Source organism: Trachypithecus francoisi, unplaced genomic scaffold (genome assembly GCF_009764315.1).
Source record: "Trachypithecus francoisi isolate TF-2019V2 unplaced genomic scaffold, Tfra_2.0 Contig01558, whole genome shotgun sequence".
In the NCBI taxonomy this organism is placed as follows: Eukaryota; Metazoa; Chordata; class Mammalia; order Primates; family Cercopithecidae; genus Trachypithecus; species Trachypithecus francoisi.
In genome coordinates this window covers 122,090-148,870 of record NW_022681440.1, presented here as the reverse complement: position 1 = coordinate 148,870, position 26,781 = coordinate 122,090, and the positions used below count along the sequence as shown (strand labels likewise).

Sequence of the window (26,781 nt, the reverse complement as noted above, 5' to 3'; positions counted from 1 at the left end):
TGTATTTTTAGTAGTGATGGGGTCTCACTACATTGCCCAGGCTGGTCTCGAACTTCTGGCCTCAAGTGATCTTCCCACCTCAGCCTCTCAAAGTGCTGGGATTACCAGGGTGAGCCCCTGCATCCAACCCAAACCCTCGTTATCTTCACCTGTGGTATGGAACGTTTGTAGCCACTTGTCTGCCAAACCTGATTGGCTTATGTGGCTGGCCAGGAGGATGCTGATGGTCTGAGAGCTTATTGCAGAAAGTGTCTGCACATTCCCTTAGTATGTGTCAGGCTGAGCTAAGTTACTCTACTATTCCTTTTTAGAGCTCTAATAATGTCCCCTAATCCAGAAGTGTTTGGAGAGAATAAAAACTACCCATTCTGGTTGGGCCCGGTGGCTCATGCCTGTAATCCCAGCACTTTGGGAGGCCGAGGTGGGCAGATCCCTTGAGCTCAGGAGTTGGGAGACCAGCCTGGGCAACATGGCAAGAACCTGTCTCTACAAAAAATACAAAAAAGTAGCCGGGCATGGTGCCCACCTGCAAGTAGTCCCAGCTACTTGAGAGGCTGAGGCGTGAGGATTGCTTAAGCCCTGGAGGTCGAGGCTGCAGTGAGCCATGATCGTGCCACTGAAGTCCAGCCTGGGTGACAGAGAGGTCCTGTCTCGACAAACAAACAAATGAAACAAAACAAAACAAAAATACCCATCCCCAAATAGCATCCAGCTCTCTGTGTGCCTTTCTCTTTGATGGTTTATGACTGGACTTCCTTAATCAGCTACAAAGCAAGGCTTAAAGAAATGATGGAAATACCTAGCCACAAAGAACACGTTAAAGTGGAGGAGTTTAGAGAGAAGGAGAGTGCGAGAGGAATGGACGTTTGCTCCCTTCTTGTTGGATGGGTTTAAATCACGGATAGTGTCTCACATCGAATGGAGGTGGGAACAAAGCTTGGAGATAAAGGAGATGAGCTGAGCTAAGTTAGTCTACTCTTCCTTTTTAAGGGCTCTATTATTGTCCCCTCACCAAAAGATATAGGAATCTTAGAATGACATTTGCATTTTCAGTTATGTTAGTTATTACAAGCACACAGTCCTTATCTACTCCCAGAAAGCATTCACATTATCTTACCAGGAGATTTCATAACATAATGCAGTTAGAATATATGAAAATGAGATTCATAACCACTAAGTGTGAGGCAAAGCTAATTGTAACAAGAACCCCGAATAAAACAGGAATCTGGGTTTTACCTTTGTGTTTCCTAGAAGCCACGGCAAAAAGATAAAACAGGGGAACCTATAGCTCATAAAAGGCAGCAGGCAATTTTGACTGGAATCTCTTTCTCCTTCTTCACAGTGTATTAGAGTCTCTGCTATGCATGGGTGGGGTCTGTGATGTTTACAGCGAATCTGAGAAGTCATCCAGCCCTGTTTCCTCATTTCTCAGGGATGCAGATGGAGATTCAGAGGTGACAGTAATGTGCCCAGGGACACAGGTGTCAGAAGTGGGATTTCTCTTCTCACTGCACCAAATGACCAGCTTGGCCTGTCAGCCTGTTGTCTTATCCCACAGTGACTGTGGTCAGATGAAAAAACTCGGCTCTTGCTTCATCTGTTCACTGCAGCTGCAGTCCCTTTGGACAGACTCAGACTTAGGGGTGGACGTGAGGCAGGGCTCATGGGCAGTCCTCATCTGTGGCAACGACATCCACACACCAACAGCTGCATGGTGACTTTGGTCCCTTGTGGGCTCCTGCGGCTCCTCCAGCTCTGAGATACTGAGGGTTCTTCCAGGGAAGCCTGCACTAGGGCAGAAGCCGCCGCAGGGGCCTGTGCCTAGGATGGGGCTAATGTCAGCCATGGTGACGGGGAAGGGCTTGGCCGCTGGCTGGGGCGACGCAGGCTGGGCAGGGCAGCTCTTTCCCAGACTCCTTCCAGAGTGGGCCGTTTGCAGAGTAGCTGGGCTGCCTTCTTGTGAGGATGTGGCCACTTCTGTAGCGGCGCTGAAGTACAATGTGGAACTCTGCTGTCCTTCCCCTCCTCTTGGCTCCCCACCCGTCCCCTTCCCCTGTGTCCCAGAAACAGCGTCGGCTCCTTCCTTTGGGGTGCCCACCCTCTGCGTGGCTGCTGGGTTCTGGCTGGGTGCCTCATCCTGCTGATTGCTGGCAAAAGATACGTAACTTGAGGTTTCCAATGGGTCGGCCTCTGCTTTAGGGACACTTTCAAATGCAGAGCTGTTCTCTAAGGTTGACGGGTCACGGGATGAGGATGGGAGCTCTTGCTGGGCCGACAGGGCCTTCCTCTGCAGGTCGTCCTGTTGACTCAGGCCCCACGCAGCTGGACAGTAGACAGGACTGGCATCTCCAAAGGCGGCATTGATCTTAGACACATTTCCTGTTTTTAGGGCAAGTTTCACCCACAGCCAGTGGTGATGACTGAGTAAGGAGTCCTCCACAGCAACCTGGGTCCCCAGCCCAGCCTCTGGGGGGACCTGCTCAGGGGTAGGGGGCTTCCCCAAAATGGTTAGCTCATAACTTGCCCCTTGGCATGAGCCTGAGCTCTCGGTTCTCTTCCCAGCTAGAGCTGCAGCCCGGGGAGAAGCTCCTCTCTCTGTTTTATCACCTCCTGCAATGCCATAGGACTTCCTGAGGCAGCGCTGCCAGATGTCTGTGGACTTTGGATGCAGCAGGCTGTAATAAATCACCAGCGAGACACTGCCTGAAAAAGAGCAAAAAGACCACAAGGTTATGTTCTTTGAAGTCTGCATCCTCCCTGTGGTGTGCAGTTTCAGGTTCTGGCCCTTTTGTGTAGAGCAAGATAATTTGGGATCCAAAATAGGACTCTTGTTGGAGCCTCAGAACTGGATATTTTGGGGGAATTTAAGTAGGTTCCAGCTTCTAGAAGCTGTAAATATTTCTAGACTTAAACACGAATAACAAGGCTTAAATCCGATTGATTCTATGCTTTTGTCTTGAGGGCAGCTCCAGTTGAGTCATCTACATGTGTGTGCGTGTGAGTGTGCATCCATGCGTGTGTGTGTGTGTGTACATACAGGTACAAAATGTTTGGTAGAAATATGCATTCAAGTAACTGGACCATACACTCCAAATTCAACTGTCAATACAGTGGTTTATGGGTTACAAAGCAGGGGGAAGGGAGGATGTAAGAAATAACCTCAAAAACAAGTAAGACCTAAACAGGTTAATCAGATTCATCAAAAACCCCATATCAAGGAATTTCCATGAACAACAACAATACTTCCTTTGTGCATAAACATCTTAATCACATTGTTGTCAGTTTAATTTATTTTGATCAGAAGTGTTGACGGCTGCAATAATTTCTTTAACAGAGCATTCCAGTAAGCCTCCCACGTTATTTCCAGTTTCCTGTTGTACTGGATAAAGAGCCTGGTTTCAGGGTGCTCATTATAAACAGCACAAAACCTGAAGTAATGCCTGAGGCCAGGAGACTGCAGCATGACGGAGCTAGAAAGACCCCCTGAGAATGCCCCCCACCCCCCAATCCTCTCTTGTCTGAGGGGACTGGGAGGTCCGGGTCAAGCAGCTGGTTAGTGGCCAGGCTCAAACTTGGGAAAGAGAGATGGAATGTCTCCGTGTGCAGCGCCCCCTCTGCAGTAGGCCCTGCTCAGCCAATGTCTGCACTGTTTTGAATTCTCACAATTGCCCAGTGAGGGACATATTGTCATCCTTCTTGTACAAGCAGCCACCCAAGGCCAGAAGAGATGAACAAAGGACCCTGACCACAGAAGTCCTGGGCACACTTATTCAGTGAACACAGACTTTCCAGAGGCCATGTGGTCTGGGGGTTCTTGGTGGCATCCCCAGGCTGGCATGCAGTTGGTATTCAATGAATGTTGGTCACAGGATGGAAGGAAAAGGGGAGGAGCCTGGATGCAAGCTTGTGCTCCTTGGACTATAATTTGTGATCCATCTTCCCGCTGAGGATTCCCAAGGGTCAACTGGGGAGCCAGGCGTTTGGCAGCTCCATCAGAGGCCAGAGGAGGAGCGGCAGACATGATTCTGAGCCGGTGGCCACCTGGGTGCTGGGTGCTGCTCGCGGCTTTGGGCTCCCTACTCACTGCCCTCCTGCCGTGCCGTGGGCCAGCATACTGGCTGTGAAAATGTCTTCTCACTGGAGTGGAAATGAAAGGAAACCAGGCGTCCACTCCCAGGAGTGTGACAGGTTTTTGGAGTGGTGCGGGACATCTTTTTTGAATCAGTGTTAAAATCCAGAAAGTAGATGAGGGGACGTTTGTCCCTCCCACCACACTGTGCCCCCAGGACTCAGCTATACCTCCCATGAGCTGGAAAATCCAGATGAGTTGTTAGACCTCCCGGCTGGCAAGGCCCCTTCATTCCAAGTATCACGTGGCCCCTCCCTGGGAAGGATTGCTTGAAATATGCCAGGAACACCCAGACTACCATGCAATGTGGTGAGAGGGGTGCTTCTCACCTGGGCAGCCTGATGTCCTCAGTTTCCCATAGGCCATTTATCCACACACACATCTTGGAAATCAATGCTCTGCTATTCAAATGATTATCGTAAAAAGACAAACCAGATGCCCATCCATGGGTCGATGGTGAAACAAACTGTGGTCCATCCCAGCCATGGGATGCAACTCAGCCATAAAAAGCAAGGAGCTGCTGACACACAGCAACCCGGGGGGCTCTCCAGAGAGCTCCGCCAAGTGAACAAGACCGATTCCCAGGGGGCACACACTGTGGTGCTTTCACACAGCATTCTCCACGTGACAGAATAACAGAAACAGAGAACGGATGGATGGTGGCCAGGAGGGGAGGAGGGGGCAGGGCGAGAGGAATGGGGCCACAGGAAGGGTCCTCATGGCAATGGAAGGGTTCTCCCTGCACCTTGACTGTACTATGTTGAGATCCTGGCTGTGACGTTGTACCACCGTTTTGCAAGATGTTACTACTGGGGGAAAACCTGGTAATGGGTACAGGGAACTCTCTGTATTATTTCTTTTTTTTTTTTTTTTTTTTTTTGAGATGGAGTGTTGTCCTGTCGCCCAGGCTGGAGTGCAGTGGTGCGATCTCGGCTCACTGCAAGCTCTGCCTCCTGGGTTCACGCCATACTCCTGCCTCAGCCTGGTCCAGTCCAGACAGGACCCCAGCTATGGTCTGCAGGCTGGTCCACGATGCCTCCTAGAGAAAGTCAGTGGCCAAAAGCTACTGGGACTACAGGTGCCCGCCACCATGCTCGGCTAATTTTTTGTATTTTTAGTAGAGACGGGGTTTCACCATGGTGTCAATCTCCTGATCTCGTGATCCTCCCGCCTCGGCCTCCCAAAGTGCTGGAATTACAGGTGTGAGCCAGCGCACCCAGCCTCTCTGTATTATTTCTTAAAACTACACTTTTCTAAAAAGTTTGATTTGAAAAAGAAGAGGTTGTCTCAGCCACCTGAAGCTGGAACCAGTGAGGAGCCATGACGTTTCGTGAAGAAGGACAGAGCTGAAACCCAGGGTGGTCTGTGGCTCTCAGACGCTTATTACAAGGCCACAGCGTCTGACCCTTCTCCAGCCCGTGAATAGCCCCTGCATCTCACTAAGTGCTTTGTGTCCAGATCATTCCTTTCCCAGGTCCAGGCCACTCACACAGGCCACGTCCAACCCCTGGCTGCTGTGAGCAAGAAAAGAACCCGAGGCCACTTCCAGGCACCTCTTCAGAGTGTGGGTGACAGAGAGCAGGTTCTGAAGTGAGGGCAGGAGTTGTTGCAGAGGACTGGGGAATCTCTGTCCTGGCCCGTGTTGCAGAAGCATGAGGCCCCATGTGAAATGTGCAGGTGCTCTCCTTGACGGTTCCACCGCAGGCCTGAAAGTGACAGTGGTGGAAGCCTGCTGTGCTGGGAGAGGAGGCTGGTGTCCATACCTTTCAAGTAGGGGGCGAAATCCCTGCGGAGCTCATGCCAATCTGGGAAGCGAGGTCATCACTGTGGGCACGGCACAGACCTTGGGGCCATGCATTCATAAAACATGGCTGATTACAGCTGCCAGGCCTGTGCTGAGGCCTGCATTGGAGCTGGGCGTGAATCTCAGCTCTATCTGTTACAAACCATTGGCTCTTTTGGGGACTCGACCTCCTCTGTGCCTCACCTTCCTCTCCTCCACTGCTAGGGCACCCACCTCCTGGGGTGCTTGCCTATGGGCTGCAGAGGGTGCCATGTGAGGAGGATGTGAGGAGCTCCCCAAGGTGGGAGGGGAGAGGGAGGTCACGTCCTCGACCCTGCAGGCAACTCTGGGGAGGACGGGGGCTTTGGGGTAGAGAGGGACAGCCCCAGCTTTGTGTGAGGTTCTCAGCACAATCGCAAGGCAGATGAGGCTGAGCTCAGTGTCTCATGCTCTGATGGGGACGGCTCAGCTACCCACAGTGCAGTGAGCCTGGTTCCTTGATCTCCAGTTAACCACATCTGAACTCAGTTTCCTGCCCTTTGAGCTCATTGTCAAAAAAAAAAAAAAAAAGTAGGTTGGGGAGGGGATGTAGATAAGAAGGCAACACTGGGGCTTACCAATCAGAAATCCAGACAGGACCCCAGCTATGGTCTGCAGGCTGGTCCACGATGCCTCCTGGAGAAAGTCAGTGGCCAAAAGCAACAGGATGATGTTCTCCAACAGCATGACCTGCGGGACCCAGGGGAGAGGCACCACACCTCTTCAGGTGCGGACCACCCAGGGACCACCTGGTCCCGTGAGTCTGCAGCGGCTCCCCCTCCCCTCCATCCTGAATACCCACTGGAGACACTAGGCTGTTAGGGCCTGCCCAGGAGCAGGGCTGTGTCCCACTGAGACCTTCTCTGGCAAAGAGAGAGCCACTCTGTTCTCAGAGTGGCTCATTAAAGTGTCTGCAGAATCATAAAGGCCCAGGAAATGTAAGCCTCAAATGGCTGTGGGGCCGTCTTTAGAGAGTCAGTCTGGGCTGAGAGAAACTTTTATTTTCTACTTTTCATATTTCTCCATCCTCACGCTAACTGCAGGCACATATTAGTGTTGTAATTAAAGGCAGCTGCAGAGCTCATGTTGCCACTGAATTCCAGGGAGCTAGGGTCACAAACTTTCTAACAACTTCAGGATTTTGGTTCCTTAAAATAATTGCTTTGCAGCCACCAGGTAAATTCGCCTTATGGCCACCAGGTGGCAGCAGGAGACGGGCGCTCGCAGGCTGACAAAGGAGCTTGGCACTGCGGCTGCTGCTGGTCAAAATGGCAGATGGTCCAGAAGGCTCTTTGTACCCCTGTCTGGGTTGGCTTATTAACTTTGCTTTCCAATTTTTAAATATAAAAATATATATCTTCATTAAAATAAGTAAATAAACTCGATGTAATTCAAAGACGATATATTTAAATACTGTGTATGTTATTTATTTTAAAATAACACTTAAATTATATACTGATTTGCTAAAACTCTTTAAAGATTTGCCAGGGTTATTCACTGGCTTAATTTTTCACTCTCAAAAATTCAAATAAGTAGATAAATTTAAAAAATTATGAGGAGCTGCTTCGTAATCCTACGAATGTCCATTCTCCCAGTCCCTCTGAGCGCCGTCGGCAGGGTTTCTATACTAAAGGCCTTGGCCAGCAGCCAGTACAGAAGGTGCCTTTCTTTCCCCACTCCTCAGCTGTGTGGTTCTGGTGGTTCAGATCCTTACATTTGTCCCAACTCCATCACCTGCCTCCTGTCTTTCCCACCATTTTCGTGGTTCTGGCCCCATGCCTTCTGCCTAGGCAACCCCATCTTCATTCTCTCTCTGAAATCTTTCCTCCACACCAATGTCGGGGCAACCTGCTTCACCCAGAGACTGCACCTTGCCATTCCTCCCCAGTGCACCTCGAAACAGCCCCCCTTAACTTCAGGATCCAGTCCCTACTTCTCAACAGAGCAGATGGTCCTGTTTGCCAGTTCGCCCCAATTTTCCTTTCTGGGGTCATCTTCCAGCATGCTCTCCTCAAATGACATTCCACTGACAAAGAGTGTTTCCTCAACCAAACTCCAGTCAGGATCCTCTGAGCCTTCTTTTCCATGAGTCTTTAACCCTGGCCAACGAGAACTCCAGACTCAGCACATATGATGCCCCTCACCTCCCCACAGCGAGACACTTGAACAAACACTGACAGAGTTTCCAGCGGCTCAAGGCCTCACCCCTACGATGCTGACCTCAGTCTCCTTTAAGTTCCTGCCTAAGAAAGCGCAATGCTGCCAGGAGAATGTACTGTTTGTTCCAGCCAAAACCTGGTGCTGGGTGGATAGGACCCTGGACTTCCTTTCCGAGCAGTTACTTTAGAAAGCTTGCAATTGCAAATCGTTTCGCTGTGCTCTGAGATACGCATCTTCGTTACCCAGAACTGTCTCCTCAAGGACCCAAGAGCCATCTGTTTAAATACAGACGCCAAGCCTGGTGGGTGCATTGCTCTAACAGGACTGACTCTTGCCTCCTGTCATAAAGAAATGAGAAATTTGTTTCTGTTCCTAACAAGGGACAAGCGCCAATGAACAAACGCAGACGGCACGCTCCCATTTACCATCCCACTTTCCTGCTTTTTGTAAATTTCCACCTCCCTGTCTCTGCCCAAGCCCCTTGATGTTCCTCCGCCTTCCTCCTTTTTTCTCCCTTTTAAGTCCCCGGTCACCTCTGCACAACTTGAAGGTGGGTTCAGTTCATGTGGGGCTGTCTTCCCTGTGGTGATAAGACTCAGTGCAATCTGTTTTCATTGCTTTTAATGAGTGCAGGGCTTTGTTTACCTCTGACGCTGCATGCACTCACTTTCCTGTGGATTTCCAGACACTCCACGGTCTTCTGCAGCTTTGCCTGAAATGTCCTAGCCCCCTTCCACACGTTTCCTTCAGGTGAACCTCACTCACCACACAGCACCTGGTGCAAGTCCCCTCTGGAAACCCTTCCCTGACTTTCCCAGGCTCTGCCTCTTGTGTCCTGTGGAGTTTTGATAGCGTCACTTCTCTGATCACAGTGGCTGCATGGATCTGCTTATGTCTTTGTGGCCACTGAGGCACGACACTCTCACACTGTGGTGTTGAACTCCATTTTCAGCACAGGAGGAAGCTGAATGTGTGCTGATGTGAATAAACCCATGATGGGTGAAAGAAGTGAGACCGGGTCTTATATTACGTTCAGAAATGACCGAGAGGCCTGCTCCCGCCTCTGCGCAGGAGGTGAGGACAGGTGAGTAGCTCCTGAGCTAGACCGGTCATAGTGTCACCTGCGGCTGTCTCCAGACACGGATTCCCAGGTCCCATTCAGACCTACTGAGCCAGAATCTCTGAGGGGGAGCCTGGGGATCTCCACTGCAGAAAAGCCCCCCTGAGTGCCACTGACAACCAGCAGGGCTGATGCCCGGCTGCACTGGAGGCCCCCAGCCCCCAGTCCCCAGCCCCTGCCAGACCCTTCCAGCAGAAACCTCCTGAACCCCTGCCAGGCGGTGGCCTGTTGGTGAAGGGCCCTACAAAAAAGTGTAACAATTAACCAGGCATGGTGGTATGTGCCTGTGATCCCAGTGACTCGGGAGGCTGAGGTAGGAGGATCACTTGAGCCTAGAAGGTTGAGGCTACGGTGAGCTGTGATGGCACTGCTGCATTCCAGCGTGGGCAACAGGGTGAGCTCTGTCTCAAAAAAACCAAAAGCCAAACAAAACGTCTTATGTTGTTACTTGAAGGGATGTGGGGGTGGTACACTCTCCAGTGGCCCGGAATAGGCTCAACATAGGTGGGTGATCCCTGGGTGGGCCCTGGGCTGCGCTGCCCAAGGCTGTGGCTTCCAGACGGGAACTGCGGCTTCTTCCAGGGCCCACCCAGGGCCGGGGCTCTGGCAGCCTCTTTCCTCTGTGAGCTGCTGTCTCAAGGGCTGGGGCTGCGAGGGGCCCGGCACCCTCTGCAGAAGGTAATGCTTTCAAATGGCAGCACGGGTCTGTGCCAGCAGGGTGCCCATCTCAGGGAGTGGTGCCCCAGTGTGTCCACCGCAGTGTGGCCTCAGGCTTCCAAGATCACAGTCTGGGCATCGCTAACCTGCTCAGAGGTACTGGCTTCAGGCGCTGGCCACTCAGCCACGTTGGATCAATGGAGATTAGCTGGGGGTGTTGAGGAACAGAGGGAGAGGCTGTCTTGTGCTCTGAATGGCCCATGTCACAGAGCCAGGGTTGCCCAGCACCGTGTGGCACAGGGAGGGGCCCAGACTCAGGCCTGGGCAGTGTGCGTGGTGCAGTGTGTGGTGAGAATGCCCACCTGTCATCTCTGCCTTTTCTTCAGTTTCATGGTTGCAGCCCCACCTCAGAATGTGACTAGCAGGTACTCTCGAAATGTCAGGAGTTTAATAGGTTATCCTGGGAGTTGTTATTTCACCTCTTTATGGTGATATTGGCCATCTTTACTCTCCACTTCCTTCCTCTTCCCTAACCTACCTACCTTCCTTCCTTCCTTCTTTCCTTCTTTCCTTCCTTCCTTCCTTCCTTCCTTCCTTCCTTCCTTCCTTCCTTCCTCCTTTCCTTCTTTCTCTCCTTTCTTGCTCCCAATGTCTCTTTCATTTATTGTAAATTATTATTTATCTTTCAGAGCATCTACATCTATCTACCTGTGCCAGGCACCAGACTCTTGGCTTTCTATCCATCATCTTATCAATCCTAGCAACAACCATTTCAGAGATGCAAAAAAACTGGGTGTGGGGGTCGGGGGAGCCCCGATGACTCTCATACAGTTCAGAACTGAAAGATCCTGGTATCAAGCCCTAGCTGGTTGGGCACCAAGTCCTAAGGCCCATGCTGCCCACCACGTGCTGCTGGGATCCGGATCCAAGCCACCGGGCGGGAGGGCCTGGCCTGGATGGGTCTGTGCACAGGGAGAGAGATAAGGACACTCGTGCCACTGTGGTAGATCTCACTCTGAATGTAATGGTGTCTGATTTCTGTTTTTACTGTTTAATCGCTCTTGACTCAGTGATCTAGTGACTGTATGAGACAGCTGGGAAGAAAGAATGATTTGCTTTCTTTGCTTCTGTAACAGCCCTCAGTCTCCTGGGAGATGACATGGCGACTGAGGTGAGAATGTGACCAACGCAAGCAAACAAGGCAGCAGGTGTCAAACTCCTCCTTATTGAACTCCTGCTTATCTGGGCGTTGGCAGATGGGATGTCCACCTATGAATAAGCCAAATTGGCCGAGAAAATCAAGATTCCACTTTGTTCACGTGGGGATCATGTGGGTTGGGAGGCTGCTCATGCATGACCTGGACCCTGTCGCATGTGAACCTATCTACAACACACATGCTGTTATGCTCGGTGTTCAGCTGTGGAAGCTGAGGTTGGTGAAGCTCAGTAATGTGTCCAACGTCACAAGTCCTGTGAGCTCTGTCCGGCTCCATAGCCTATGAGGTCACTGTGCTTTATGGGTTCAAAAATCAGCAGGTGTCCAGGATGCTCCCCTTTCCTGGATGGCAGCTGCATCCTGCCTTTATCTTCACCCAGGTCTCTACCCTGGAATGCCTGACTTCTCCCTCAAAAGTCTCACCTTTTCATGTTAATAATGGCCACAATTTATGGGTTATTTTGTGCCAGCTACTTATGTATATTGTTTTATTTGGTCTTTATAGGAACCCTGCAAAGTATGTAGATCTTATTTAATCTTCACAGGAACACTGAGAGGGTGACTTATTCCTAGTGTGCATGAAGAAGTAGGTTCAGACAGTTTAAATTCTTGGCTGAAGCCAGTTGGTGGTAGCAGCCAGCAGAGCTGGGCTCCAGTGCAAGTTTTCTGACTCCAAAACCCATGCCCCCACCTACGTGGTTATATTTTCTCTCCTTTTCCCATTATAATCCAGCTCAATCTCCACTGTCCATCTGAAAGTCTCTGGTCATTCTGATGAGAGGTGATGCTGGCAGCTACTCCTATGAGTCCCAGACATTTTTTTTTCTCTCTTGGCACCTAGCCACATTCTATCTGATTTTAGTTATTTGGGTGCCTACTTACTTTCCAAGTATTATAATTTTTTTTAATAGGAAGAAATCTGTACTGCCCTCAAAGCAATCTGAAGAAGTATGAAGCCACTTTTGTGTTTCTGATACTCTCTAGGGCTATGCCTGGATCTTAATCATAAACACCTAATAAAAGTGGAGTTGATTAACAAAGACATTGAGTATATGATATAATACCGTTGAATTGTAATGATATTCAGCAGGTGGGCTGATGTAGAGAAGACTCACCAAATATGCCTCAGTTGTTGCCACATTGAATGCGGGGCCGCAACTGGAGATCAGGTTACTATTTTCAAAACCTGTCATCTCTGTTCAAGACTATAATTTCTCTAAGAATTTTTCTTGAACTAAGCTATTCCTTCTTCAAGAGATAGGTGTGCACTGCTGCACACACAAACACACCCCCCCACACACCCATACACACCCATACACACCCTACTTGCTGTATACACTGTAAAAGTTAGGATGAAGAAAAGTGCCACTTGCCATGTAGAATGTGACCATCCTATTTCTGGAAGGGCTGTCCCAGAAGCTGAGGTAGCAGAGGATGTACACGGCCCCCACGAGCAGGTTGAACAGCCTCCAGTGGCAGGTGCTGTCGATGATGTCACTCTGCTGGGCGACGAGCCAGAATGTCATCACCAGCCAGTGGGCACCTGCAGAGAATCCAGGTGCAGATGTCAGGGTCCACACTGGGAGGTGGGAGGACAAGCATGGACACAGAGACCAGGGGCTGGAAGCCTCTCCGACCACATTTGACTCAGCCTCCAAGAAGAGACATCAAAACCCAGAAGAGATTTGAGGGGGACAGAAAACCAACGCAGTTTGTCTTTGCATGTATTATCCCATTTTATTCTTATAAAGGGTATCTGACCTAATTTGAAGATGACAAAAGAAAGACTAGCTTCAATAACACTTGCCAAATATTGTATACCTATGCCCTTTTTGTTCCAAAAAGTGTTTAAAGAGGCAGTTATAAAACTGACTGCCAATTATTTAAAAATTGTTACAAGAGCTAAAAACCTCCACATCCAAAGGAAAGAACTCTATGTGGTGCAGCTCTAATTTTTATTCCCATATTTTAAGATGAGTAAATCATTCTGGATTTCAAGCTGACTTTTTAAAAAAAGAATAACAAAATAGCTAATCTCTCTTTAGAAGCACAGTTTTTTTTTTTCAAAAAAATTATCTTTTCTGCCAATAACTGTATTTAATGTTTGATCTAGGCCCAAGAGCCAAATATTTCTTAATGTCTCCAGTTCTCTTAAAACAAGAGTACACTGTTCCTTCTTGCAGAATATATTCACTGATGACCAGAGATGACAGCTCTCCTTGGCAGGGACACACAGGCCCTATTCAGGGAGCCTCCAGAGCCAGATAGACTCTCTGTCATTGCCATTCATATGTGTGTGCCTAGACTGAGGGAGGAGGGAGGGCTTGGATTTAGTGGAGCTGTCCTATTTGCAACAGAGGAGATGTCCGAGATTTGGCATTCAAAGGAAATGGTGCACTTTTGGAGGCTATGTGCGGTATCACATATATACTGTATATTTTTATATCAGGTGAGGCAAGTGGGACCTTGTACCTCCCTCCTGTTTGACTGACAGTTTTTCTACATAAAAGATTTCGGCCTATAACAGGGAACAGTCTCCTGAGAAGTTCTCTGCTCCAGATTTAGCTGGGAGTTTTGAGGGCTGGGATGTCTAAGCTAAGGATATCCCAAGACAGCCAGCACGCATTCCTTCCTGCTCTGGATGTGTACTCATCGGGAGCTGCAGTCTAGACCTCCATGCTCTTGAATCTGGGCTGGCTGTGCTTGCTTTGACCAGCAGAATACAGCAGAAGCAATGCTGAGCCAGTTCTGAGCCTAATTTTACAGAAGACTAGCAGTTCCCAGTTCCTCTCCATTGGAATTTTCAGCTGCTAACTCCTGTCAAGGCTCCCTATGAATCCGAACACCTGCTACCCCACTGCCATCTCTGAGGCCCCCCAAGCTTCAAGATCCATTCAGCGGAGAGCCCAGTCAGCCTGCAGGCCTGGGATTGAGGATCATACGTGGTTATTCTCGAGACCTTCATTTCTGGGTTGGTTTTTTATGCAGCAACAGATGACCAGATCATTAGCTCAGCTCACCTGCAACCACCAAAACCCAAACGTGGTAGGCTTTGTAGAACAGAACCAGACTCAGCACGCGGGTCCCCAACATGCCCATCCTCCAGAGCTGCTGGCAGAAGAGGGCGGCCCATGGCACGGCCAGGTGGCCTGGCTTCATGAAGCCCATGAAGCGAGTGTGGGACACCAGTGCCCAGGAGAGGGAGGACCAGGAGAACAGGGTGCTCACCCCTGCAAGGGAAGCAGAAAGACGTGGTGTGCTTTGAAGGTTCCAAAGTGATAGTACCTTGTGAAGATTTACTCATGGCATTTCTTTAATGGGATGTGTAACCTCTTGTTAGAGTCTAGCTGAACAGAGGGTCTCACTAACCCACCACCTTGACTAACAGGTAACATAGCAACTCTATGTCCAAATACACACGTCTATATTCAGGAAGAAACGGGGATAGGCAGGAAATATTTCCACTGCACAATGTACTAAATGCTCTTCCCAGCAAATGGGCTGGACTCTTTCTTTCTATGCCCTTTAAGAAAAACGTCCCACTTCCTGATCCTCTAAGCCCGCTGTGTATAACAAAGCTGATGCTACAAGGCTCTGAACATGGCTCCACCCCAAATGTACTTTGCTGTTTGATCCATATGACGGAGGTTTAATAAAAGAACCAAAACATCCAATGGTGTCAGGCTCTTTGATAAAGATGGATGGAAGGACAGGACAGTCATGTATGTGATGCATTTAATTTATGCATATGCAACTGTGGACACTCAGCAAAAGGGAAGGGAGAGATGAAGATGGAAGGGGAGAGGTGGGGAGGGAGAGATGGAGAGGGGAGGGAAGGGGAGGGGAGAAAAGGGGAAAGCAGGAGGGAGAGGGAGAGGGAAACAAGAAGTGACTGAGAGAAACATGGAGAGACATAATGACAATGCGAATGGCCTGAAATGAGTGGGAGCTAGAGACAAATATTGCTGAGGCCTGCATTGTTCTCAGTTTCCACATGGCTTTGAAGGCATAAGCCTCTGGTTTTGTAAAGAAGTTTCTCTTTCTTTCTCCCTCCTTCCCTCCCTCCCTCCCTCCCTCCCTCCTTCCTTCCTTCCCTCCTTCCCTCCTTCCCTCCTTCCTTCCTTCCTTCCTTCCTTCCTTCCTTCCTTCCTTTCCTTCCTTCCTTCCTTCCTTTCTTTTCTCTTTCTTTCTCTCTTTCTCTTTCTTTCTCTTTCTTTCTTTCTTTCTTTCTTTTTTCTTTCTTTCTTTCTTTCTTTCTTTCTTTCTTTCTTTCCTTCCTTCTTTCTTTCCAGGGTCTCACTCTGTCACCTGGACTGGAGTGCAGTGGTGCAACATGGCTCACTGCAGCCTCAAACTCCTGGCCTCAAGTCATGCTCCCACCTCAGCCTCATGAATAGCTGGGACTACAACTGCACGCCACCATGCCTGGCTAATTTCTGTATTTTTTGGTACAGATGGGTTTTTGCCAGGCTGAGGCTGGTCTTGAGCTCCTGGGCTCAAGCAATCCGCCCACCTCAGCTTCCCAAAGTGCTGGGACTACAGGTGTGAGTGTTGTGCCCAGCCAAGAATTATTCTAATGACTAAAGATACAAGAAAAACACGTGCATTGAGTTGATGGAGGGGCAGTCTTTCCAAGGCATTTCAGGGTAATTTTGATTATGAGCAATTTCTATCTTACGGGCTGACTTTAGAACATGACCCTTAAGACAGAAGGGAGCCAACTCTCTGTAAACTCAATGCACCAGCAAAAGCCAGTTTTAAGCATCATCTTGGGCTGTGAGCTCAAGGTGCCCTAATGCTCCTAAGCAGAGGAGATCTCGAAGGGAGGGTTTTGCTAAAGAGGTTCACGTTCCTGTCCCCCTTCGGCTGCCACACAGTCTGTGTTCTGTGGTGAAAGTTACTCACCTGGCACAATATCTGTAAAGCCTGAGGCTAGAAAAACATATGTCTGAAGCAGCAGGTGGGGTCCAGTCTGCAGCAGGGCCTCCAACAGTCGAAGGGCCGACAGGTCAGCCTCCTGCAGCTGCAGCCAGCCTCGATGGGGAGCCTCCTGTTCCTTCTGCAGAGCAGTCAGCACAGCATCCCAGTGCCTAGGGAACAGCGGAGGGCACGTGACCGGGAGCCAGACTGTGGTGAGCTTCAGTAGGACCAGCTTTCATTTAGAGACATACTACATGCTAAGCAATATCCTATGCCCTTACTAGTCACCTAGATTACTAGTTAGTCTCCTGCCAGGCACTGACTAGAAGCAGAAGACGTCAATTCTATGTAAGTTCCCTGAGTCCCGTGGTGCTCAGCCAGGCCACACTCTCTCCACGTCTAGTACCCCAGTACCTGACCCGGGGGCTCTTTGAGCTGCAGCGGCTGCATGGCAAGGGAACCCAGGCTGCCAGCTCTGTGAGACTCGGCAATCACCCTGACCTGAGTCCTTCCCCGGAGCCTTTTGGGATGGGAATTCATTTATTGACAGATGTTTGTTGCAAGGTACTGTGTTGTCATCTCTTTGGAGGACAAAAAGATGAAAAGGTCTCATAGAATGTAGAACTCTCGGCTGCTAAACCTGGGGCACATGAAGAGCAGACAGGGAAGAAGGATCTGGGGGCTTTGCTGGGGGGTGGCCAGGGGTCCAGGTGGCTGGAGCACCATGCGGAGCTTGGAGGCTGATGTGGTTGGTCCCAGTGAAGCAGATCAGGGCCCTGAACCTCAGGCTATGGGGTTTGGATTTTGCTCTGGAAAAATGAATTTGGCAGAGGTATATGTACTATTTGGGGTATGAGATGAATGTATATGGATGTGTGTGTCTATGTATGTGTGCATGCATAGTGCAAGTGCAAGTATATGTGTGCACACACATGTGGTGTATATGTGCTTGTGTGTGTTATATGTATCTGCATGTGCATGTATGCATGTGTGTGTGCAAGTGTGCAAAACATGTGCATCTATATATGCATTATGTGCGTGCATATGTATAGTGTGTATGTGTATATATGTGTGTGCGTGCAGGTGCATGTGTGTATATTCATGTATGTGTGCAGTGTGCATGTGTAGCATGTGCAATGTGAGTGTGTGTGTGCACGCATGTAGTGTGTGTGTGTATGAACAGGCGATAGGAACATCAGGAGGAAATAAAGCTAATAGAATACTTCTAGCAGTAATTAGTGAAGGGTGAGTGAGAAGGGAGTCTTAGGAATGGAAAGTGGGGAGCAGGTGCAGAAAATAGTGGGGTTGGAGATCAGGATTTGATGACTGAACAGGGGAGATGAGGGAGGTTGCAGTGCCTTTGAGGTTTCAGGCCTAAATGACTTGGAAATGGTGGTGCTACTGACGGAATGAAGCCAGGTGAGGAGTGCTGGATTGGCTACAATATGAATTTCTTCAGCAGTGAGGAATGTGAGGATGGGTGGAGCCCCCATAAGGAGAGATCTGGATGACTAGTTGTGGTTGAGGGACTGGAAGTGGCCAGAAGAGACTGTGTGAAGACAGCAGAGGCCAAGGACAGCACCCTGGGGTCTGTTCCCACTAAGGGGTCTGGATACTAAAGGAACACCAGCAAGGGTGGGTGGAGGCCAAGAACCAGGCAGCAGAGAGAGCTGCTGATGTCTGCACTGTGGATTACAGGAGGGGGTGGCCCAGGGCCACGGGGACACATCAGCTCACCCAGCCTGGGTGGCCCTCCTAGGCTCTCGGAAAAGGAATCAAGCACCAGAGAAAGAAGTCAGAACATGTCCTCGCTTCATTCTGTTCCCCATGAGCCTGTGCCAGACACCTTTATTGGAAACTTCATCTCATGAGTAGAAAGTGGCACAGGCCACCTTCCTCGCAACCTGAAGAGCCCTATAGAACCCACGACGACGAAGCCACTCCCCAGCTACACCTGCGGGCTCTCAGACTTGGAGTCTCGCCTGGGGGTGAGATTTCGCCACCACCCACCAATTCCTCTCTGGGTCTATCCCGCAGCAGCAACAAGGAGACGACCACAGCCGCCTGCACACAAGCCTGATGCCCAGCAAACCCACCGGATTCTGCTTCCCTGTCTTGTCCAAGTTAAGAACTAGAGTTCACTTCAATTTAGCAGCTCCCGAAGTCAAGCTGGACGCATCTCGAAGGTCACCTGCAGAACTTCCTCTAGAGATCCCTAAGGCTCTGACTGGCAGGTGACAAGCTGGACCCTGATGGCTGGCAAACATTTCTACGTCCAGAGCAGAAGATTCGGGGAGTCCTCTTGGAAATGGCTTTATTCATGGTGCTGAGATCCCAGGACAGATGTCTAAGAAAAACAACTTTCCTTTTTCATGATTGGGAATCCTGGAGTGAACCCATTTCTTACTGTGTCTTGACTCCTGATATAAACTCAATGTTAAGAAAAACATATGACACTAAAACATGTAACCATGAGGGCAGGCAGTAGCTTTTCACTCTCAAATCATTTGTTCCTGACACGGGGTAGTTTCCTCTTCTTGCTCTTCCAGAAAGCTTTGTTTGTTCAATATGCATTTTTCTTGGGCTTTGAAACGCCCGCCTACTACAGACCACAGGAGAGGCAAGAGAAATGAATCCCAGCTTTTTGGGAGGCCGAGGCAGGAGGATTGCTTGAGCTTAGGAGTTTGAGATCAGCCCTGGCAACATAAGGAGACCCCATGTCTACAAAACAAAAAAAAAAATTAGCTGAGATAGTGGTGGGTGCCTGTAGTACCAGCTACTCAGGAGGCTGAGGTAGGAGGATCACTTGAACCCAGAAGGTCAAGGGTGCGAGTGAGCCATAATTATGCCACTGCACTCCAGCCTGGGTGACAGAGCAAGAAGACTCGCACAAAAAAAAAAAAAAAAAAGGTAAGAGAAATGAAAGATGTCTTTTAGAAACCTAAGATTCAGCGTGGAAAGAAAACATACAAATGTGAAAAGCTTAAAGAGGAAGAAATGTATCAAAAGTATCAAAATGAGTGGCTTGGGTAGTAGTGGAATCAGAGTCACAGGGAGAAGGAATAAGGTGGTCAGGGAAGGCTTCCTGGAAGAGGAGGACAGGCAAACTCTGGACAAGTAGATGGTAGGAACAGCCTAAAGGAGTGTCTGGGGTCAGTGGCACAGGGTACAAGGCACTGAAATGAAGGTCCATGTCTGGGAATAGCGAGTATCTGGTGCTTGGTAAGGTGGGGGAGGCAGGAGGGGCTGAGTCGTGGGGCTACCCTTGTAAGAAACAGAGGACCAGTGGGAACGTGACTAGCCCGGTTTTCTGAAACATGTCTTGAACCCATTGCAGAGGGAGAAATTCAGGCTGAGACCCCTGGACAGCCACTAGGGAAGCTGGGGTGAAAGCTGAGGCGGGATGGAGAGCATGGGGGTTTGGTCACTAGGTCCTATGAGATGGTGTCTGACATCTGTCCTCACAGTCACTGCGTCATTCCAGGTCCTTATCAGCTCTTGCCTGGATTTCTGGATGCCCGCCTGGACCGTGTCCCTCCCAACTCTGTTCCATTTTATTGTCCCTGGCGCCATCTGTCTATAGGCTTATTTGCCCATATTATTCCTTTGCTCAAACCCTTCCAACAGGTCTCCAGTGCCTGAGGATAAAATCCAAACTCCTTATCCCAGTAGAAAAGTATCTTCACGGTCCAGCCCATTTATCTCCTGCCACATTCTTGCCATCTAGCAAATTCTTACCCTCTAGTCTCAATAAGCTTCTCCTAATTTCCTAAACACACCACTTCTGGAACGCATCTATGTCTTTGCACCAGTGGCTGCAGCTTTCTGTGTCGGAAATGCCTGTTCCCTCCCTACACTGATGGAACTCGCAGCATCCTTCAAGTCTCACTCAAGGGGTCCTGAGGCAGGACTCGGCCCTCCAGCGCTAGGGCTATATTTTATATACTTTTAAATATTAAATCTCCACTCATTTATGCTGAACCTGTCTTACATACCTTTAGAGTTTACCTTAACTTTGCTTTTGAGAACTTTGAATTTTCACTAAAGAAAAATTGCTAAACCAAGATGCACGCTAAGGATGAGATAGGCATTCTTCTGTCATCTCAGGCTGAGTTTACAAATGGATTTATGGGCTTAAAAAGAAAGATGGAAAAGATGTTCGTAACATATAGTATTAAAGTGGAAGTAAAAAACCTAAGTGGAAAAAAGTAATGGTCTTTGAATAAGTAGTCACCAATGTTAGGTTCTCTTGAACAGAGTCAGACTTAAAATTAACATAGTATGTATTATTGGGAACGTTAAAAAGAATACACTTATGGCTTAAATTCTTGCATTTATTTATTCATTTATTTACTTATTTATTTATTCATTCATTTATTTGAGACAGAGTCTCATTCTGTTGCCTAGGCTGGAGTGCAGTGGCGTAATCTCAGCTCACTGTAACCTCTGCTTCCCAGGTTCAAGTGATTCTCATGCCTCAGCCTCCTGAGTAGGAGGCATTCAGGTGTGAGTGCCCAAGCCTGGCTATTTTTTCTATTTTTAGTAGAAATGGGGTTTCAAACATGTTGGCCAGGCTGGTGTAGAATTCCTGGCCTCAAGAGATCAACCTGCCTCCACCTCCTAAAGCACTGGGATTACATGTGTGAGCCATCACGCCAGGCCAAATCCTTGCTTTTTTTTTTTTTTTTTTTTTTGAGACAGAGTCTCGCTCTGTCGCCCAGGCTGGAGTCCACTGGCACCATCTCAGCTCACTGCAAGCTCTGCCTCCCGGGTTCACGCCATTCTCCTGCCTCAGCCTCCCGAGTAGCTGGGACTATAGGAGTCCGCCACCACACCCGGCTAAATTTTTGTATTTTTAGTAGAGACAGGGTTTCACTGTGTTAGCCAGGATGGTATCGATCTCCTGACCTCATGATCCGCCCGCCTCGGCCTCCCAAAGTGCTGGGATTATAGGCGTGAGCCACCGCGCCCGGCTGCCTTTTCAACTATTTTACCAGCTTGACAAGGTTGATTTTTCCAGGTAGACAAGCATATAATCATCTGCAGAGGATGAGTGTCTCACTCTTCCCTTCTGCTAGTTACATGATCTTATTTCCTTCAGTTTCCTTATACATTAGGTATATACCCTCCAACACAATATTAAACAGTAGTTGTGATACTGAGCATGCTTGTCTTCTTATCTCTGAGCCACCACGCCCGGTTAAATTTTTTTATTTTTTATTTTTTGTATTTTCAGTAGAGACAGGGTTTCAGTGTTAGCCAGGATGGTCTCCATCTCCTGACCTTGTGACCCACCCGCCTCGGCCTCCCAAAATGCTGGGATTACAGGCATGAGCCACGGCACCTGGCCTCAATCCTTGCATTTTTATAAGTAACTTTGTGTTTTACTGGATTTTCAGTTAGTAGATTCTTTTGTATTGTGTTATGAGGACACTCAAAGGGACCTATATTCTTAGGCAATTCAAAATTGTGCAAAACACAATTGTTTTGGCTCCCCCTACAGGTCCTTTTGCAGAACTGCAATTCGGAAAGCTGGATTGCTTCACTAAAACACCACTTTACTCAGTGTTTTCTTTGAACCCAACGTGCTAGTTTCAGGATAAGGAACAGATCTACTGTTGTCTATTTTAACTTTCAAAGCTTTCCTCCATGGAAGTAAATTTCTGTTTTTTGGTTCATGTTTAACCTGAGAAACACTGCAAATCTTGTGGCTTTTATGCTTGCACTGGCTGTTACAAACCTTAGGGCCAAATTGTGACCTGCTTCCAATAACTGTGCATTCTGGCCCTATCTTGTTTTCTAACACTTCATCTCTATACCTGGCCTTTCTCACTTCTTTTCTTTTCTTTTTTGTTCTTTTAAGGATGTGTATTTTTAAAGTCACCTTAACCTCTTTTTAAAAACAAGAATAAATATACATGACTAATGGTTTTTCCTAATTTATAATTTTCATGTATCTCTTCACTTATCTATATGAGTTCACTAGTATATACCGGATTATTCAAGTTAGTTTTTTTAATATACACCAGAAAATCATGGCATCACTTAAGAAAATTAAGAGTGCATGGGAAAGACAGCGTGGGGTCCACTGTGAAATACCAGCAGCATGAATCTGGACACACCATGGTCCCCTGGCAGTCACCATCTCTGAGGTAGGCAGTGGATTCTGTGGGGCCTGAGGGTCCACACAGCCTCAGAAGGCAGATTTGTCTAACCATTACCCGGGAAGCTTCTCTAAGTGATCACCTGGGCTTACCTCTCTGTTTGGGCTACCAAACATGTGCTTATGGTAGCTGACTCACTCAACAGGCCTCTGTCCTCGAGGGCTCGTGCCTTATGACTGTGACGGTCAAAGCCAAGTAAGACCCAGAGCCCTTATGGATTGATTACTGGGCTGGGCCGATCAGGGACGGGGACGACAATGGCAGCCAGGCCACAGGAGAGGCTCTAATCCTACGAGGCCCTTGGAAAGATCCTTCTCTGCCTTCTCCCCCATGGAAGGGAGGGCTCTATCTTTTCGGAGGAATGGCCGCTTGAACACAAAGGCCCAGCTTTGGCAAAATGCCTGTGGCTGCAAATATGCTTTTGGTGCTGTTAGAGGTTTAGGGTCCAACTCTGAGGGTCCAGTGAAATTGAGAGTGGGTGCTTGAAGTCTTTCTCAGAAGCACCCTCTACCTCCTAGCTGAGATTCTACTCTGGGCGGGATGGCATCATTTCCTGCTCGCAATGATGCTCCATGTGGTGCTCAACATTCATTTCAGTGCCTCCGGAGAAAGTCTTGGGAACAGTTTGCAGGCATAAGCCGCCAGGACACAGAGCAGCATTGGCCATGACCCCTTGAACACTCTTCCAACCCTCGGTGCCCATGATTTAATGAAAACTTGAGCTGCAGGGCTTCGCTGCTCTGATCCCTGAATTTTTCTCCCTTAAAAAAAATCCTGTGTCCGGGTGCAGATGCTCACGCCTGTAATCCCAGCACTTTGGGAGGCCAAGGTGGGCGGATCACGAGATTAGGAGATGGAGACCATGCTGGCTAACACGGTGAAATCCTGTCTCTACTAAAAATACATTAGCTGGGCATGGTGGCATGTGCCTGTAGTCCCAGCTACTCGAGAATCTGAAGCAGGAGAATCGCTTGAATCCAGGAGGTGGAGGTTGCAGTGAGTCGAGATCACGCCACTGCACTCCAGCCTGGGTAACAGAGTGAGACTCTGTCTCAAAAAACAAAACAAAACAAAACAAAAATCCCTATCAACCCAATGGAATTATAAGGCAGCAGCTGACAGCTGAAATGTGCCCTTGATATAAACTCACTGATACATCTCTTCTCATAGCTCCTTGAATCTAGGTTCTCAAGGTAGAAAAAATCAGCCCTCACCTGTTGAGATGGTCTGTGGATCACAGATAAGCCCACCAGGCCCCAGAACTATCCCTGGCTACTTCTTTAGACAAAAAACTAGCCCTGGCATCCAAATGACTTTTTCCTGAGATGAAGCCTTGAAGCAAATGTCAACAGACTGGCTTCATTGTCTAGTCTGTGGTTCACTAAAGCTATGCCACCTTCCTGTTCTAAGGTGACAGGTGTGCAGATGGAACTGCCTTAAGCAAGTTGCTTTATAAGGAACTAACAGCTCAACCAACAAATCAAAACAGCAAGACAGGACTTCAACTGAAGACAAGAAAAAGCCTTTCATAAGGTCACAGCTGCACAGAGAAAGCGCCCGAGGTTGGAGATGCTCAACAATGTTCAGGCAGGAGCCGGGGGTGCCAATATCAGAGCAGGGGTTTGCTATGACAGCTTTGAACCTCTTCCCAATGCCAAACTTTTATGACCTTGAGGACAGAACCCACATGGACAGAAGAGTCCTCCCACTGCACTTGTGCAATTGTGCTCCAGAGGCGAAAGATGTAGCTGTTCTTACCGCTTCCAAACACCAAGCTGTAGGAGGTGCAGCATCACCAAGGAGCAATGCCCTTGATGCCCGTCTGCTCGGAACCACAGGTAGCTCAGGGCCTGGACCAAAAACCCGGGCAGGAGGACAGCAAGGGCCAGCCACCCCCACAGAAGCCGCCCTGTGGTGAAGTAGTAAGCCACAGTGTAGAGGCCTAGGGGAGAAGGGGAAAGGCAAGCAGGTTATTGGAAGGCTGGAGTGAGTGTGGGTACCTGTATTTTAAACAATTTAACATTTTCTGGATGTTATGATGTCCTGATCTCTTAAAACTTTTCTGGCTGGGGAGTGACTGCCCCTCCCAAGGCTAGCAATTATTTGAGTTAGCAAAGGGCCCAGCCAGGGGCTTACCTTTGACATGGGAACTCAATCCAGCCAGAGCCAGACCTCCCCTACCTGGCCCATATCCCCCAAAAGCTGAACTTCTTTTGCCTTAATCATCCCAGGGCCCAGTGCCAGGCAACCAGGGACCACCCTTATACCCCAAAGCCACAGAAATTATTCAAAGAGCTAATCGGAAGCTGGTGCCCTGCCCCAGCAAAGGGCCTGGCCTCAACTTCCCGTGGTTCCTATCTCCTGCCTCCTGACCACGCTGGTGCTGGTGACATTGCCCTGTGGCCCAGCATGGTGTACCATGTCTCCTGTCCTGGACTTGTGAGTACAACAACTTTGCTTTCCAGAGTCTCTCCTGTGTCTCATCTTGTGGCCACACCTAACTATCTCATTAAAAACAAAACCAAAGCACTTTGGGAGGCCAAGGCGGGCAGATTGCTTGACGTCAGGAATTCAAGACCAGTCTGGGCCACATGGCGAAACCCCCTCTCTACTAAAAATACAAAAATTAGCAAGTGTGGTGGCTGCGTGCCTGTAATACCAGCTACTCCGGGTGGCTGAGGCACCAGAATGGCTTCAACTCAGAAGGCAGAGTTTGCAGTGAGCAGAGATTGCACCACTGCATTCCAGCCTGGGCCACAGAGCGAGACTCGTCTCAAAACAAAACAAAACGAAACAGTAACCAACCAACACAGTGTCCCCATCACCAGCAAGAGTCTCCTAGGAGCAGCCTGGGAGCCCGCAGAGCCTCTGGCAACAGGGACAGGCATGCACTAAATGACAGTGTCAGGGCTTTCCAGAGCTGCTGGGCAATACACCACATGTGCGAAGTGCCTAGCATCTTGTGCATCCTCAAGAATGATGACACCTCCTCTCTGGTTGGTTGGTTGGTTGGTTTGTGATGGTGGTTGGGTACCGTTACACAGTGGAGAGAGGATCTGCACTCCCCAGTCAATAACTCCACACTACCGAACCGTTAGTCCCTGTGGGGTCACAGCTCGCTCTGTGGGTCCCTCTTCTACTTTCACATGGGGAACTCCCTGGCCTGGAACTCTGGGCCTCCCCGGTACTCCTAGCACCCCCTCCTGAGGGTTGTCTGAGGTTGATCTTGGAGGCGGTGCGCTAGTAGAGGCACCGCACACAGGCATCCTTTCATACAACTGTTACTTAGGCTTTCCAATAGTAAAGTTCTATGTGGATGAATGAAGACAAGCCGCGGATTTTAGGGAAACTGCGAAAACTGCCCCGAGGTACAGCTGCGGACGCTGCAGCTCTGGAACGCGGGGTCCGGGCACAGGCAGCCCTTCCATAGTGCCCAGACTGGGTCCGGCTCTCACCACCCCGAGCGTTCTGCGGCAGCCTCCCTTGGACAAAAAGCCTTGGGTGCTGCAGGGCTGGGGAATGCTAACAACCAGGCCGTGCCCAGCTGGAGGACAAGGGAAGACACCTGGAGTGGGTGCCGACCCCCGCGGGTCCCGTCTCAGCCCTTCGCGTCCGGGGCGCGGAGCCAGAGCGCTTGCGCGTCCTCTGCGAGCTTCCTGCTCTGGCGCCTCGGAAACAGCCGGACGTGCGGGGACGCCCGTGAACTCACGGAAAAGTCCCCAGGGAGCGTCCCCAGGGTCCTCCCTCTTCTCCCCCAGGGACTTTGCCCCGGAAGAGGCGTCCACAGGGAGCCCGGCGGAAGTGGGCGGAGACGCTCCTCCCGGCACTGAAGGAGTTACGAATTTAAACCAGAAGGGCGCGAAAAATGGGGCCATCTTGCTCCGCCGCGGCTGGCGTGCTCTGGGCTTCCCCCTCAACAAAGGTGGCCCCGGAGGGCCGCGTCCCGCCCTGTCCTAAACCCCGAAGCGGGGTCGCTGTCCTACAGGGCCGCGTGGATGCCGAGCCCTGTCCCCCTCCTCCCGCCACCCTTCCTGCGAGCAGCCTCCAAGTCGCAGGGTCCCCCTGGCCGGCGGGGAGTCGGGGGAGAGCCCGGGCGCCCCCAGACTTGCGCTCAGCACATCTTGGCATCGCAGCACTTTGCAAAGCTTGTGATGGAAGGAAGGGCGGATACATCTCCCCCGGTTCTGCGAGGGGATCTTGCATGCGTGGGGTGGGGGGATCGTGCAGGGGCGGGAGGAAGTCAAGCACCAGTCGGGGGGCGGGGGACCGAGCATAGGTGGAGGAAAATCATGCATCCGTGGGGGGGATCGTGCATGCGTGGGCATCCACTAAGGACAGGGGGACGTGCTCGGCAGGTGGGGTGGCTACCACCGTGCGTCACCGGCGCGCAGTGCTGGGCGCAGGCCGGGGCAGTGCCCGTCCAGGCATAGGCCGCCTGTGCAGCTCCCGCGCCGGGGTGGGGTGGGTGGCTGCAGGGGTGAGCACAGCCTCGGGCTGCCGCACTCACGCGCGCTCTGCTCGGCCGCCTGCAGCAGGGCGGACAGCCCCAGGAGCCCCGCGTGCATCCTCCGCGCCGACCCCGCAGCCTGCGCC

At 50.0% G+C, this 26,781-nt stretch overlaps 1 protein-coding gene across 1 annotated transcript; it reads right to left on the bottom strand.

Moving 5' to 3' along the window:
* Nucleotides 1-582: 582 nt before the first annotated feature.
* Nucleotides 583-26,753, bottom strand: XKR5 (XK related 5). The gene is made up of 7 exons (XM_033177540.1): nucleotides 26,696-26,753; nucleotides 23,947-24,130; nucleotides 16,010-16,194; nucleotides 14,125-14,334; nucleotides 12,478-12,647; nucleotides 6,530-6,641; nucleotides 583-2,703 (listed from the first exon to the last, which is right to left on the bottom strand). The coding sequence occupies exons 1-7, from the start codon at nucleotides 26,751-26,753 to the stop codon at nucleotides 1,568-1,570; spliced, it is 2,055 nt and encodes a 684-aa protein (XP_033033431.1). The 3' UTR covers nucleotides 583-1,567.
* Between the last annotated feature and the right edge of the window lie 28 nt (nucleotides 26,754-26,781).